We start from the raw sequence: 16,690 nt of genomic DNA, 5'->3' as shown, positions 1-16,690 counted from the left end.
AAGAATGCTTTTCAATGGCATCTGTTCTCTGATGGTCTTTCTGTTGAAGGGTTAGAAATCACCCTCATTAGTTTTCCAGGTGAACTACAGATTGGACTGAAGAAACATGCCTCCTACTAGCCCCGAACAGGTGCACACACAGCCTCTGTGGATTAGATGAGGCTCCTGATTCTGCTAGCTTGGACCCCAGTCTTACTGAAGCATGGGGGCTGGAGCAGGGGGCAGGTGTGGCTGTCTTAGCAAGGGTCTTCTTGGCTTCTGGCCCCTAGTGAGGTGTACAGCTACTGGTGACACTGTTGGACCTGCAGAGGCTCAGATGCTGCTGAACTATTGCCCTTTTGTCTTCACTGTGGAAGAATCTATACAGCCCACCTAGAGTTTCATTTAAGGAACTGTTTACAGACAGCTGGTGCTTGAACTAGCTCAGCATCATCAAGGCCACATCTCCAGTGAGGGGAGAAAGCAGAGTCAGAGACCCAAAGCCTTGAACAGTAGCTCTGCCTGCAGTTCCCCAGAGTTCCAGAAAGTCTGCTTTGTGTCTCTAGTAAAACACGTTTTTGACTTTCAGAGAAAGACAATGTTTTGCGGTACAGCTGTACTTTTAATATTGGACTTGGATTTGGCTGCCCTTTATTGGGTGTCAAATCCTGAGTACCACCCTCAGAGTAGGCAGGGCCATCCCCATTCTCTAGGTGAGGAGGCGAGGCTCCCAGAAACCCCCTGTCCAGGGCCACTCAGACTTGTGGCTAGAGCCAGGTCACTTCAGGGTGGAGTTTCATAAGGTACACCGAGAATGTCCTCAGCGTTTGGGGCCTGTCTCAGTATTTGTCTAGAGTCATTGATCTACTTTTGTACATTTAGAAAATCTCATTTTAAAATACACATTTTAAATGTTTTGTTTTTCCCCCCAGATAACCTGTTTGTGACCAACCAGAATGGATACTACTGTCACTCTCAGACAAGTTTGGATCGAGCCCAGATTGACCTGAGTGGTCGCCTCCGCAACGGCAGTGTCTACAGTGCACACAGCACCAGCTCCTTAAATAACCCCCAGCCCTACTTGCAGCCCTCACCCATGTCCTCGAACCCCAGCATCACCGGGAGTGACATCATGAGGCCTGACTACGTCCCGTCGCACCGGCACAGCGCCCTGATCCCCCCGTCCTACCGCCCGACCCCCGACTATGAGACGGTGATGAAGCAGCTCCACAGAGGCCTGGCGCCCGCCGAGAGGCAGAGCCGCTCGCTGAGAAACCTCAACATCGGCAGCTCGTACGCGTACAGCAGGCCCGATGCGCTGGTCTACAGCCAGCCCGAGATCCGGGAGCACGCGCACTTCAGCTCCCCCCCGTCGGCCCACTACCCGTTCAACCTGAATTACAGCTTCCACAGCCAGGCCCCTTACCCGTACCCCGCAGAGAGGCGGCCGGTGGTGGGTGCCGTCAGCGTGCCTGAGCTGACCAACGTGCAGCTCCAGGCCCGGGACTACCCAGCCCCCAACATCATGAGGACGCAGGTGTACCGCCCGCCGCCCCCCTACCCGTACCCCAGGCCCGCCAACAGCACCCCTGACCTGTCCCGCCACCTCTACATCAGCAGCAGCAACCCCGATCTCATCACCCGGCGGGTCCATCACTCGGTCCAGACGTTCCAGGAGGACAGCTTGCCGGTGGCGCATTCCCTGCAGGAGGTCAGTGAGCCCCTGACCTCGGCCCGGCACGCCCAGCTCCAGAAGAGGAACAGCATTGAGATCGCCGGGCTGACCCACGGCTTTGAGGGCCTGCGGCTCAAGGAGAGGACCATGTCGGCGTCGGCGGCGGACGTGGCTCCGCGGGCCGTCTCCGCGGGCTCCCAGCCAAACGTCGTCACGGAAAGGACAAAGCGAGAAGAGGAGGACGAGCACGAGAGCCTGAGATACGGTCACAAAAAGTCTCTTTCAGACGCCACCATGCTGATACACAGCAGCGAGGAGGAGGAGGAGGACTTGGAGGAGGAGCGCGGGGCGCGGGCGCAGCCCTCTCCCCGGGCGCGGGAGCCCCGGGCCAGCTACTCCCAGGAAGCCCCGCTGAGCAGCCCCCACACGCCCGGCGCCCCGGCCGCCGGCCCCTTGCACATCCTTGAGCCCAAGGCCCACGTCTCTGAGGCCGAGAGGAAGGGGAGGGACGGCAGCCCCGTGCCCACGCCCGGGGAAGGCCCGCGGCCCAGGAGGGATGGGCTGCTGACGCCCTCCATGTCCGAGTCCGACCTCACCACATCGGGGAGGTACCGTGCCAGGAGGGACTCTCTGAAGAAGAGGCCGGTGTCAGATCTCCTCTCCGGAAAGAAGAATGTCGTGGAAGGGCTTCCGCCGTTAGGGGTGAGCCATTCAGTGTGCACGGGGGGCGGGGGTGGGCCTCACCCAACCCAGCACGGTGCCCTGTACACCTGACTTTTCTCAACATCTTCTGCCCTCTATCCATCTTTTCTTTCACTCATTACTTCTGATGTTTTTCAGCTTTTTTCCTTTTAAGTTGTTTCAAACCACCCCACCCCCCCAGCCAACACATATTTTACCCAGTTTTTGTCTTATTTTGTAATACTTTGAGTTTGATTATCTATGGAAATAATGGGGAGGGATTGGAATTTTCGTGGTTTTGCTGGAGATAACAGGTGGAGGGAAAGGTAAATGTAGGCGATTCTGTGGAATGGAAGAGAAAGAATGAATGGGAAGTTTTAGTAATGCAGTGTGACGGAAAAGGAAGTAAAGGTTTCATGACTTTAGCCAAGATTGCTTTGTTAGCTACCTGTAAAAATACCCCGCTGTGATGCAGGGTCCAGGGCTGCTCTTGTTCAGTTTGCTTGTTTGGGGTCTGAGGGAAGTGTCCCCCAAAGTGTCCCTAATGTATTCCTTATGTTGCGGTCCGTGTGGGTACAGCTTGAACTGCTGGGTTGTGGTCTCTGAGGGCTAGAGGGTGATTCTGGAGCTGGGAAGGTGGCACTTTGTCAAGACAAAAAACCCAAGAGCTCCAGGTCTCTTTATTTATTCTTCATATCTTTATTGGAGTATAATTGCTTAACAATGTTGTGCTAGTTTCTGTTGTACAACAAAGTGAATCAGCTGTAAGTATACATATTCCCCATATCTCCTCCCTCTTGAACCTCCCTCCCACCCTCCCTATCCCACCCCTCTAGGTGATCGCAAAGCACCGAGCTGATCTACCTGTGCTATGCAGCAGCTTCCCGCTAGCCATCCATGTGACATTTGGTAGTGTATATATGTCAGTGCTACTCTCTCACTTCGTCCCAGCTTCCCCTTCCCGCCCCACCCCCCGCCCCATGTCAAGTCTGTTCTCTACGTCTGCGTCTTTATTCCTGCCCTGCCACTAAGTTCATCAGTACCATTTTTTTAGTTTCCATACATGTGCGTTAGCATACGGCATTTGTTTTTCTCTTTCTGACTTACTTCACTCTGTATGACAGACTCTAGGTCCATCCATCTCATTACAAATAATTCTTTTTATGGCTGAGTAATATTCCATTGTATATATGTGCCACATCTTCTTTATCCGTTCATCTGTCGATGGACATTTAGGTCGCTTCCATGTCCTGGCAGTTGTAAATAGTGCTCCAGTGAACATTGTGGTACATGACTCTTTTTGAATTATGGTTTTCACAAGGTATATGCCCAGTAGTGGGATTGCTGGGTCATATGGTAGTTCTATTTTTAATTTTTTAAGGACCCTCCATACTGTTCTCCATAGTGGCTGCACCAATTTACATTCCCACCTCCAGGTCTCTTTAAAAGAGAGATTGAGTGAACTGAGAACCCAAGGAAGGTCCCTTGTAGAAAATGCAGCTCCTTAGTATTCAGCATGATAAATAACCTTGGTTTAAGCACTTTTTATCCACTTGAGGCAAAATATAAAAGAGCATAACATCATCCCTAGCTGCCATTCCCAGAGCATTTACCGTGTGCTGAGCAGGCCATCTGCTTTACCATGTCCAGTTTACAACAGGCCTATTGTTTCTACAGATGAGAACGTAGACTCTGAGATATTAAGTAACTTTCCCAAGGTCACACAGCTAGTGAGTGACCAAAGTGAAATTTTAAACCCATATTTATCTCTGCAACCGATTCTCCTATCTTCTACGTTGTTCTGCATCGAAGTATATTGTATATTTTCTTAAGTAATAATTGCTTGTCTAAGCTTTGCTGTTCTCTGTCTTTCCACTGAAACCTTTTAAGTCTGAGTTCCTCAGCTTTGCCCAGGCATCTGTGGCGTTGTCATGTCAGCGTGTCCACTCTGAGTCATCTGGTGTCCTTGCCCAGGCCTCCATTCCCTGTGCCCTGCGCTCCTGCCAAGTGAAAGTGCTTAATTAGCCTATGCATTCTGTCTCCCAGTTGCTCCCAGTGTCCTGGCAGCTAGGGACTCCTCCCCCCATTTTTGCTGGTGGGCATATTCAGACCTGAGGGCGCGTCACAAATGTGGTTCTGCCCTAGTGTATTATTAGATCTTCTAAGATGCTACAGATATCTTCATAAGCAGGAGGAAAGTTCACACAATATTATAGTGGTTATGAAATAGATCAGTATACATAGACTCAAACTACTTACAGTAGTGCCATGAATTTAAACGTGTTTTCTTTTAATGGGTTTGAATTGTAAGTTTATTTTTAATTTTTCTTGGGAGTACATTCTTACTCATCTGTCTGACAGTAAAGGCCAGTGTCTCAGGTCGCTGAAGCAGAGGGCATGGGCTCACAATCAGTGATTCAGGGCAGGACAGAGTGTGGACGTGTCTCCCGAAGTAACTCTGCCTGAGTCCTGAGCCAGCTGGACGGGGCCCTCTCATAGTTGACACTCTTCACTGATTACATCACGAACATAGTTTTTATGTGTGACCTGAGTCTTTCCCCAAATGATACTTGTTTTGAGTAGAGTCCAGTATTCAAGCCTATTGTCCCTGTAGTTTTGAATGGCCCAGCAAATTCTGCTAAATCTGAGGACTTTTATCGGTTTGGTTCTCTAAAAATACAAAATTTCCCCCTCATTGACTTTTAGACCTATAGTATTAGTGAGGTTATGTGATTGGATTATCCTTTTTCACCCCTTCTTTTCGCATAAGGGATCTCCTTACTTAAGGAATGTGAATGGCAGCTGTGGCCCGGGAAAAGGTACAGGACCTAAGAGTGGAAAACTTGGGTCTGAGTCTAGATCCTGCCATTCATTAGTTCTCTGCCCAGTGGGCCGGGCCCTTCACACACCAGAGCCTCAGCTTCTCCATCCGTAACACAGGACGGTCACCCCTCCTCTGTCTGCTGTGGCGTTGTGTTAGGTCCCACATAGGGTTAGGCATGAAAAGTGCTTTCTAAATTCTATGATGCAGCATAACTGATTTTAATGCACGGTTTTTACTGTGTTGACCCTATTTGCCATGTATAAAGAGGCAGCTGTGTGACATTGGGCAAACAACTTAATCTCTCTGACTCCCATTTTCTCATTTGTAACTGAGATGACCCCAGAGAGTTGTTGGGGGAAAATGCTCAGTCAAGTTTAACTTATTACTGTGAGGTGGCATCATACGTTTAACTTACTGGCTTCCCAAGAGCTGAAGAGTCCAACCCCCTGCTAATCCTCTGACCCCCTTCATAGTAACTCAGGGTGGCCATTATTTTAATTGTTAAAACAAGCGAATATACTAGTGTGAATTATGGTTCTAGAGGTTTAGTATTAAAAACAGTGAAATAAATTGCAGATAAGCAGGAACATTTTAGAATTCTCCACCCATCTCTGCCTATGGCGACTTGATTGCTATCTGGAAAAGGTAAACTGGTTTGAGTGCTTGTGCATCTACATAAAGAGTTTTTGTTTCACGCTTAGTCTTACGTGGTGGTTCTGACATGAGAAATCACTGTACGGGTTGTACATTTAAAACCATGCTCTTGTACTCTGAGGCCTAAGTAAGGGGTATTTGAAGTGAGTTTTGACTATAAGCCCCTTTCTTCAAATACTGGCTTTAGGGCTTCCCTGGAGGTGCGGTGGTTAGGAATCTGCCTGCCAATGCAGGGGACACGGGTTCAAGCCCTGGTCCGGGAAGATCCCACATGCTGCGGAGCAGCTAAGCCCGTGCGCCACAACTACTGAGCCTGCGCTCTAGAGCCCGTGCTCCGCAACGGGAGAAGCCACCGCAATGAGAAGCCGGCGCGCTGCAACTAGAGAAAGCCCGCGCGCAGCAACGAAGACCCAGCACAGCCAAAAATAAATAAAATTAAATTAATTTTTAAAAAATTTAAAAATCCTGGCTTTAGAACTGACCTTACCCATCATCCAGCACATGTGTGCTGTGGCCTTCTGAGTCATTTTCAGGCCAAGCAGTGCTGGAGACACCTCTGCTGGCTGGTGGGAGCCAAGTGTTAAGTTTTCAGGCTCTTGTGAGGCCGTTGATGTTACACTGGCAGATTGAAGTTAGCTGTGATGCAAGTATTTGTACCGTGGAACCTGGCAAGCTTCACACATCCGAACTGTTCCCACTCCCCCACCACAAAGTCCATTGTTAAACATGTACCTGCTTTCTGCACACCACTGTTTTCTGCACGCATGAGAATCATGACATTTTAGCCTAAGCAGGAAGTTTTTAGTCTGTGTAGCCTCCCTCTCTCTCTCCCCAAGGCTGACAGAGCTGCAGTAAAGTTGATTTCATTTATGAGACAGAAGAGAGCTGCTGATTTCACTTATGAGAGAACTGAGAAAACCATTTCTGTCAAATTAGGGCTACAGTCGTGATAATTACTGTGGCTTCCAAGGAGGTGTAGACTATTGAAGAAGACTTGGCATTCTTGGGCTCGTTTGCCTCAGAGAGCAAAATCATTGGCTTTCATAATAACTTTAGGAAACACCAGTTTTCCGGAGACAGAATTCAGTCTATGGCCTCTCTTGTACCCTCTCTTGGTATAATGATGGAGATTTCAGCCCTGACGTTCTCCTCATTTAAAAATGTGGTTCTAACTGCATTTACCAGAGGTGTGGTGAGCTAACCCAGGTCACACAAGTCTGCAACAGAATGTAGAATACAATAGAGCCACCAGAGAAGACACTGAAAAAGAATGAATTTGTATTTTTTTTAAACGTATAAAAGCTTATTGCAATGAGGTGACTACATTTAAAACCCTCTTTGTGGATTGCAGCTGATTTTTGTGTGTCACGGTTTGATATTCAGGAGTCCTGTGAAGGAATGCTGTCTGCTTGGAGCCTCACCTTTCATTACAACAGAACCCTGAAACCAGTTGCATTTCAAAACCTTATATCTGGAAGACTTGTCAGGGCTTTGGCCTTAAAAGGAATGTCTTCCTCCTAATCTTTGTGAAACAAACGTGTGTGTGTGTGTGTGTGTGTGTGTGTGTGTGTGTGTGTGTGTGTGTGTGGAGTGTAAGCTCTCCTGTGGTTGTTGGTTTAGGAGAACCCTCCCTCTGTTAACTGTCTCAGTCCATTGAAATCTCTTTTCAAAGGGATTGTATTTGTGTATATTTGATATATACATATAAATATTTTTGTAGGGAATGAAAAAGAGCCGAGTAGATGGAAAAAAAATTGGTCCTCTCAAACTGGCTGCCCTAAATGGACTCTCCCTGTCTCGACTGCCTCTGCCTGATGAAGGAAGGGAGGTGCCTGCCAGAGCCACGAATGATGAGAGGGTACGTACCAGACCACGGGTCTGCACGCCTGCCCTGGAACAGCTGATACAGTGCTGCAGAACTGCCTTCTTGAGATTTTACTGAATTTTCTAACACATTTGATAATTATAAATGAGTGTTAGGAATTTTGTCATCTGGCCTTCAAAACTGGGGCAAATTTATAGCTAATGTCTTAATAGGTAATTTCAGGCTAAACGTTGATTTTTGTCTGTTGGTTTCTGAATACTGTTCTTTACCTTCTCCTGGCCATGAAGTTAGAGGAAATGTGCAAATGCATATGAGTACACATAGGAAGGAAAAAAGGTATCGACTGCTTTCATTACATCGAAAACTTAACAGTGAACGGTTACTGAATTTTTCAAAACTTTGTGACTGAGATGCATTTGCTATGAGGTTCTATTATATCAAAATTAGACAGGCATGAATTATGCTAAGCAAAAATTAATTTGCTTACAACTGGATCCTGGAGATAGTTTCCAATAATGTTTTCCGTTTTTTATATATATTATAAAATTGAAGCATTTGTTCAAAGAGGTTGGAATTGATTATCCTACTTTAGGATTTACTGTTCTCCAGGAGAATTTTCCATTCTTAAGGGGGTCACATAATTGACTATAGATTTAGAGAAGATGAATTCAATGAATTGCTTTAGGCCAAGTTTACACAGAACTTTGCATCATGTTTCTCACCAGTAAGATTATTTCATTTGTTCTTTTGTTGTTATGACTTGTTAAATTTAACTTTGGTTTCAACTAGAATTTTCAATATTTGATAACACTGGACTTGAAGCAGAAAACGAGATTTCAAGTGTACGGTCAAAATGCAGCTGTGGCACGGTACTGTATTCATATTATTCCTCACTTTCTATTTTTCAGTGTAAAATTCTGGAACAGCGGTTAGAACAAGGAATGGTATTCACAGAATATGAAAGAATTCTTAAAAAACGGCTAGTTGATGGGGAGTGCTCAACAGCACGACTCCCTGAAAATGCAGAAAGAAATCGGTTCCAAGATGTTCTTCCCTATGACGATGCCAGAGTGGAACTGGTCCCAACCAAAGAAAACAATACCGGTTACATCAACGCGTCACATATCAAGGTGAGGGGAATGTTTAGAGTGATACACAGGATGTGAAGTTTCCAGTTAAATTACGAGAATGGTAAGAATTGTATTCATGTCCGTTTTCTAAAAACATCCTAGTTTTGAACCGTTGGGACAAACTGTACTGTAAGTTGGGAAATCCATACACCAAGGCTGGACGCACAGTGTTTGCTCCCTGCATGTGTTGAATCCCTCTGCGCCCAGCATTGTTACCAGGACCCCGGGACCACTCATTTGTCTGACTTGAGAACTTTGTGCTTCTACATCTGAAGACCTCTTTATAGCTCATAAATTCTCTCAAGAGCAGCTGAATTGCTAGTTTTTCCTTATCACATACCTACATGCATTTTTATGTAAAAGAAGTGTCTGGTGTTTACCAGAGCTTCCCTTATGGTGGTGCCGTCTGTACTCTTTGCATACCCTCTTAGTCATTTTTTTTTTTTTTAAGATTGTTACAAGTTTAAGTACTTCCGTGCCTCCAGCCTTTCTAACATTCTCCCAGTTTTAAATTTATTAATTAATTTATTTTTATTTTTTAGGCCACGGCGGGTCTTAGTTACGGCACGAGGGATCTTCATTGAGGCGTGTGGGATCTTTTGTTGTGGTGCACCGGCTCTTCATTGCGGCGCGTGGGCTTCTCTCTAGTTGTGGCGTGCGGGTTTTCTCTTCTCTAGTTGTGGCGCGCAAGCTCCAGGGCGTGTGGGCTCTGTAGTTGTGGCGTGTGGGCTTAGTTGCCCTGCAGCATGTGGGATCTTAGTTCCCCGACCAGGGATCAAGCCCGCGTCCCCTGCATTGGAAGGCGGATTCTTTACCACTGGACAACCAGGGAAGTCCCTCTTAATCATTTATTTTCTTTTATAGCCATTAAATATTTTATAAGAACAATTTTTTTTAATTAATTTATTTTTGGCTGTGTTGGGTCCTCGTTGCTGCGCGCAGGCTTTTCTCTAGTTGTGGCGAGCGGGGGCTACTCTTCGTTGCGGTGCGCAGGCTTCTCACTGCGGTGGCTTCTCTTGTTGCGGAGCAAAGGCTCTAGGCGTGCGGGCTACAGTAGTTGTGGCACATGGGCTCTAGAGCACAGGCTCAGTAGTTGTGGCGCATGGGCTTAGTTGCTCCGCAGCATATGGGATCTTCCTGGACCAGGGATCAAACCCATGTTCCCTGCGTTGGCAGGCAGATTCTTAACCACTGCGCCACCAGGGAGGTCCCCCTTTTAATCATTTTTAAACATCATTTTGTTCTTAAGCAGTGCTGCTTTTTCCCTGGAAACAGTATAATGCCATTTAACTGGGGTAACGTTACACCCATTAAAATGGAAAAAGTGATGATTCACAACAGGAAGGTGAGAAAAGCCAGATGCTCTGTCTTCTCCATGCTGGCTGGAGAGTCAGTTCGTTGTTTTGGGAAGAAGAAATTTCCTTATAGTGAGTGAATGAGTAAGTGTCTATGGGCAGGTGTTATTTTCCTTCTTTCCCACATTTTATTTAGTTTGCAAGTGATGTTTGATGAGAGCCGTTTCACACTTAAGACTTTCTAGAGGCCCAGCAGTCTGCCTGTGAAAGCCAGTACCCTTGATGGTCTTTGGGAATTTGTGCACAAGCTTTTTAAACATGGACATAAGTTATTTAAAAACTGAGCATCTCTTTGGAATAGCTTAGCCAGTCTCCCGTGACTGGGTGGATGAGGGTTGAATAACATTGTGGTTCTGTGGTGGTATTTCAGAATCTTCAGAGACAGCCCGAAGAACAGTGGAAAGAGTCTGACTTCAGAATTCGTGGATCGACCACTTAGCAGTGTGGGACCTCGTTGTACTTATCTCTGAATAAGGAAGTGCTGACCTCTCCCCATTATGCTACCCATCAGATCCTTCCTCCCTGGTTCTTGTTCGCTGTGGTGCCCGGTGCCCCCCACCACGGGCCCAGTGGGAGGATGGGGGTGTGACTCAGGCTGCAGCCTTAAATGGGGGCATGAGTGGAAGGGTGCGTGGCCCAGGGTTTACACTCGGGGCACTCAGAAAGCGGTTATGGCTGTCACTCAGCAGTGGGGGAGCCGAAATTTAACCCAGATTTCCTGACTACAAATCCTGTAATTATTGTATTAGACTGTTTTCAAAGAGGTTAAATCCTAAGTGGAAATTTAGTATAGAGGGTAATCCTGACTCAGAAGTTCAGAGGTGAACTCCTTATGTAGGAAGACTTTTTTCCCCTAGAAATTTGATGTTTAACTTAGGTTTTGACTTAATTGCTAGTACTTGATCCAGTGTGTGTAGTACTTCACGAGGGAAAATTGTGTTTGAAATTTGGGATATGATGACGTTGATATTATTTTTATGAGAAGAACCTAACAGCAGCAATAACAGTCATTTATTAAGAACCTATCATGTGCAGGGCACCATACATATTGGCTCGCTTAATCCTGACAACACGAGGGTAGGGAAGATTTTTATTGTATAGATGAAAATTGAGATTTGGAGAGCTTAAGGAAATTGCCCTAGGTCACATAGGTATTATGTGAATTCAGAGCACATATGTTTATAAAGATATCAGTAATGGAAATGGCACTAATAAGGAAAAAGAATAAGATACAAGTCTTTCATTATTCTGCTGAATATTTCAGTTTGCTTTTTTCATATTACCATGAACAAATGTATATACATGTATTATACACATACATATTAATTTTTTTTAAAACCTTTTCTAATTTCAGGTCTCTGTCAGTGGAATTGAATGGGATTATATTGCCACTCAGGGACCATTACAGAATACCTGTCAGGACTTTTGGCAGATGGTGTGGGAACAGGGAATTGCAATTATAGCAATGGTGACAGCAGAAGAGGTAAGTACTCATTTCTCTTAATTGATTTTCTCAGCCTCAGAAAAACAGTTAATGTTGATCATGAGTAATCTTGACTTTTAGAGCAAAGGGCCGGGTAAGGTTGCAGTTCTGAGTTTCAGACATACTGTCTGTGAGGGGCATCCTTTGCTGGCTCTTGTGTTTTAACTGCACTTGTCTCTAACAGGAGGGTGGAAGGGAGAAGAGCTTTAGGTATTGGCCACGCCTTGGTTCCAGGCACAACACTGTCACCTATGGAAGGTTCAAGATCACCACCCGGTTCCGCACAGACTCTGGCTGCTATGCCACCACGGGCTTGAAGATGAAGCACCTTCTCACGGGGCAGGAGAGGACGGTGTGGCATCTCCAGTACACAGACTGGCCTGAGCATGGCTGTCCAGAGGACCTCAAGGGGTTTTTATGTAAGTATCTTCATTCCCAGCACGGCCTTTGCCAGAGCTGTTAAATCCACCACAGAGAGGAAGACTTAAGTTCCTGAAACATTTCCTTTATTTCCTTTATGTTGTCCCATGTAAGCTGTGGGCTCGTTTTAAAATAAAAATTTCAAGTGTTTAGGGGAGGCTTAACAGAAGAGGTTTTAAAGCATAATTTGGTAATGAGTAGAATGCCATTACTGACTCCTAGAGAGTTTCTCCTCCTTTTCGTTTTGTAGATGAGACAACGGAAGCCCAGGAGGAGTTAGGGACTTGCCCAAGATCACACTGTCAGTTAATAGTTGGGGTTGGTTAATTGGCACCTGGTGCTCTGTATCTGGAGTTTTCTCAATCAGTGGAGATGATCTGAAAATTGTCAATTTGATAGGCCTTAATCCCTTCGTATTTTTCTGTTTCATTGGTATTTCACAGCATACCTTGAAGAGATCCAGTCTGTTCGACGCCATACAAATAGTACAAGTGAACCAAAAAGCCCCAACCCTCCGTTACTGGTCCACTGCAGTGCCGGCGTGGGACGGACTGGCGTCGTTATTTTGTCAGAGATCATGATCGCCTGTCTGGAACACAACGAGGTGCTTATTTCCTCTGCTGATGAGGGAAGAGGTGGGCTGGGCACAAGGCCAGGGAAGAGAGGGACCTAGTGACCTGACAGCTCTTTCTGAACAAATGTCCTCGGGGATTCTCTATTGAAGATGCTAAGGTAGAAAAGAGCCTGTCTGCTTGAAGCCAGATTTCTGCCAGGACGCTCGCTCCCCGCCCAGGGTGTGCATTACCTCATCACTGCTTCTCTCAATCTAGGTGCTAGACATCCCACGGGTGCTGGACATGCTGAGGCAACAGAGAATGATGATGGTGCAGACGCTCTGCCAGTACACGTTCGTATACCGAGTTCTCATTCAGTTCCTGAAAAGCTCAAGGCTCATATAAGCTCCCACAACTTCCTACGGGGACCCGATCATGTGAAGCGTTTACAGCGGAAAAAAAAAAAGTGCTTGCGGAACTCATGCTCTCTCCTCCACTCGATGCACGCGGAGCGCTACATCAGGACGTAAGTGACGGGCTGAATGACGGCACATGGAAGGAAGTATGCAGAGCACAGGCTGAAGAGGGAGTTTAACCTGGGAAAGATGCCGAAGAGGAAGGACTTGGTTCTGAGGGCGTTGCCCTGCTCCGATCTGTCCGATTTGCAGTACTTGCACACATTTGGAGATTGTATTTTCTAGATAATTCTCTATTTTGCTGAAGCTACGCTGGGCAATTCTGGCAATCACTAAGGCGTATAGGTTTCTATCTTAAACTAGTTTTTGATAATGGAATTTTCTGTTATGACTAAAATATTTGGGGTTTTCTTATTAAGAAACTGAACTTTCCATGGGGATGATCCACAGATGTGAGTAGTTCCTATATAACTTTGTATTTAAAACTATGTTATTATCTTTTGTTATTTTTAAAAAATCTTGGGTACTTAACAATGTAGTTACCGAACCCCAAACCACAAGAAGAATCTAAAAGTATTATTTTGAAACATAGAAAACATTTTTATATTCAGAAAATTTTTTATCCTAAAAATTCTATATATTTGTACCTTCTGTATTTTCCGAACAAGAGTTCAGCTCATTAAGGTACTGAGATGAGTCAGTTAATGTAAGTTAAAGTTGGGAATGAAGGCACATTATTTAAAACGTATGAAAATAATCAGATTCACTATTTTTTTTTTCAGTATTATTCATAAACCCAAATGAGTTTGATTTTATTGGTTGAAAATGAAGTGAAAAACAGTTGCATAAGATGGTTTTAAGCACTTTTTTTGTTGAAAACAATAAATCTGAGTTTTTAATATATGTGTTGCTTTATAGGTGAAGCAGTAACAACGGACATATTGAAAGTGTTTTGGAAGAGATCAGGAATAAGAGTATGTAGGATGACTAGGACAAGAGTAAGTGCAGTGTAAATGCAAGATGGTAAATGCAAGATGCCTTTGTCTTTACAAAAAATGCAGTGTTATCTATACTCAGACTGAGATGCTGGGTTGGAGAGTGGGGGGCTTGGGAAGAGTCTGGGGGTTGACCCCCCGAGGAAGGTGTCCCCAGGAAGTTCAGGGCCCATCACTGGCAGTGACTCGCTCTGTTTCCTTGAAGTTCTTCCACCTGTACCTCTCTTCTTTTTTTAACAAATCAGGTTTATATTAGGATTAAAAGAAGCCTTGAAGAGGCTTTATTTTCTTTTGGTTGAAAGAAGGGAAGTGTTAGTAATAGTCTTACCTCATCTCCCAAAACCGCAGCCCGGACTTGCGGGGCCCGCAGAGATGACTGTGGTGTTCAAGATGTACCGGAACTTTGGCTCCTTAATCCTCTCACTTCACACCTGAGGTCAACTTTAGCTCCGCTCCCCCCAGTCCCATTTAGGCCCATCCCAGGGGGCAGGACCAGGCCAGGCTGGCATGGCCTGGTCGCAGCGGGAGCTGAGGAGGTAAGGAAGGACGAACTGGTCCGTTTAGCTGAGGAGCCGTCTCTTTCTTCCTTCTTGAGGATGCGTCTCCAAAACATAGAGCTTCTGAAATGTCAAATCCAGGATTATTTCCCCAAATTACAGTATCCTAGGGATAGTTCTGATTCCCGTGTTAACTCCTAAAGCAGTTTAACTCATTATTGTCACCGCTAAGTGTGTGTCGTTAGCTGTAAGGCAGGATTTCCTTTATACAGTGTGTGTATCTGCCGAACTCTGACCCAGAAACCAACCACTTGAGAAGAAAATTCAGACGATATTAATGAAAATGAATATTGAAAGTGGGCATGTTTCTCACTTGGGAACAAAGAATTGATTTTAAATCTAAAATTGTTTAAAGAACAATAGACCCAAGTGCAAATATTCAGGAAGAGCTCCCCAGGAGAATGGAATAAGAGTTTTTTATTGTAATATTTCCCATCTCCACAGCATGTAGAGGACAGGAGTGTTTCTGATGCTTTTTTTCTTCCATGGTACGTTTTTTAAAAAATGCTTTTCTGTCAGGTTTAAACATTTTGAAGTGTCCCATTGACAAGAACATACTGTAAAACAAAATCTAAAGAGTAATATATGGTATGTTTGTGTTCCTGTTGTAATAATTTGATTATAAGAAAATTACTTATGAGGGCTAAATTACACTGTATAAACGTCACTCTTAAAACTCGCATGTTTGACGTAGCTTCTAAGACCCATGTAATTTTTTGTGTCCCTTTTGAATTTTTAAACTTTTAATTAACAGTTAGTGAATATGAAAGTATTTCTGAATAAAAATAAATCTACATTACTAGACTTTGAAGTAATGTGATTTTCAAGAGCAAACTGTAGACCATTGAGGTTTCCGTAGGCTCACCATGTCTGAGCTGAGGATATTCTGTCTGCCAAATTTACACAGTGCTTCCATATTTTAGTGTCTTTTAGTTCGTTGATATTCTTAATTTCATATCAAAATTACCAAAATATACATTTTCACAAAAAGTAGGTTATAAACCAGTGTTTTTCACTGATCATTGTCGGTATCTCTGGCATCAGTTTTCCTGATTAGTGGACTCTTTTGATAAGATACTCTAGTTGGTAATTTTGAACACAGGAAGTATTCATTTTACAGTATCATTTGAAATGTTAATTGCAATCATTATTACATATATGCTTCTGGAACATCTACTGTGAAACATTCAGAAAACCCTAGAATTTAGCCTTTAAAAAACATTTTGGCAGGATTAAAACAGAAGCTGTGCTTCCTTAGAAATGCCCAGAAAGACCAAGGTCTAGGCAGAAACCCAGAGGAGGAGTGTAGGACGGAGTGATGACAGCATGGCATGGCCAACTTTTTTGTGAAGCTTTCATCATGAGAAGAGACATCATTTCAAATGGGTTGATAAGTTAATGTTCACAATGTTAAGAAAATATAAATGTCCATATTATACATAATATGAAACTTTACATGTATTAAAATATAAAGAATTACTGTTTATTGTAAATCATTTAAAAAATCAGATATTTTAAAGGAATTCTTTTAGATGTAAATTTAGGGAATTTGCTTTCCATCAAGATTTCATGTGGAATAAGCTAAACCATCTCTTTCCAGTTTAAAGTTTATTAAAATAATCTAAATTGGAGGGGGCTCTTTTTTTGAACCAAGGGATAGATATTTCAAAAATAGAGGAATAGATACTTTAGGAATTTGCCTGGGAAAACAATTCTCGAAAGAACATGAGTTTTTCAAATTCCTGAGATAAGGGCTCCATTTACCCTAAGTAGCTATAATTACTTATAAAAAATGAGGAAAAATCAGAAAGTCTGGTTGTTTAAGGTTTGCATGTGTTAGGGGTGGGTGCATAGAGGATTTCAGAACACATTTGAAGGGGTCCTTGGGTTGTTAAAGTGGCATAGTTTTCTATATAGTTCAGGTAGTTCCCAAATAAGCATTAATGCTCTAAAAGGTCAGATATATGTTAAATTATTGAGAGTATTGTTTACAAGGGGAAATATTGCTATAAGTGGGTATCAACTTTCTTGGTTTGCCCTCCCAAAGCTTATTTCACCCACAGGGGCTCTGAAAGGTAGACAGTGGTGGTCACCTCCCCGTCGTCTGTACTCTTAAGAAAAATACACAGCAGCTTTCCTCCC

General features: G+C 44.3%; 1 protein-coding gene across 4 annotated transcripts in view; it reads left to right on the top strand.

Annotated features, from left to right (window-relative positions):
• The window catches only part of PTPN21 (protein tyrosine phosphatase non-receptor type 21), a 65,070-nt gene extending 49,718 nt beyond the window's left edge, over positions 1 to 15,352 (top strand). Inside the window, exons 13-20 of one of the 4 annotated variants that reach the window (XR_009007423.1) lie at positions 912 to 2,356; positions 7,534 to 7,671; positions 8,547 to 8,768; positions 11,478 to 11,606; positions 11,791 to 12,025; positions 12,470 to 12,630; positions 12,857 to 13,106; positions 13,915 to 15,352. Coding sequence is in view for 3 of the 4 variants with exons in the window: in XM_057542394.1 (XP_057398377.1) it covers positions 912 to 2,356; positions 7,534 to 7,671; positions 8,547 to 8,768; positions 11,478 to 11,606; positions 11,791 to 12,025; positions 12,470 to 12,630; positions 12,857 to 12,985 (2,459 nt within the window). In the remaining variant the exon portion in view is untranslated. Of the gene's footprint in view, positions 1 to 911; positions 2,357 to 7,533; positions 7,672 to 8,546; positions 8,769 to 9,310; positions 10,467 to 10,493; positions 10,567 to 11,477; positions 11,608 to 11,790; positions 12,026 to 12,469; positions 12,631 to 12,856 lie in introns of those variants that run through there. The other 3 variants (XM_057542394.1, XM_057542395.1, XM_057542396.1) reach the window with 3 other exon arrangements.
• The last annotated feature ends 1,338 nt before the right edge of the window (positions 15,353 to 16,690 follow it).

The sequence above is a fragment of the Balaenoptera acutorostrata genome, chromosome 3 (assembly GCF_949987535.1).
Source record: "Balaenoptera acutorostrata chromosome 3, mBalAcu1.1, whole genome shotgun sequence".
Lineage (NCBI taxonomy): Eukaryota > Metazoa > Chordata > Mammalia > Artiodactyla > Balaenopteridae > Balaenoptera > Balaenoptera acutorostrata.
Note: the sequence above shows the minus strand (reverse complement) of the source record. Positions and strands in the feature narration are given on the sequence as shown.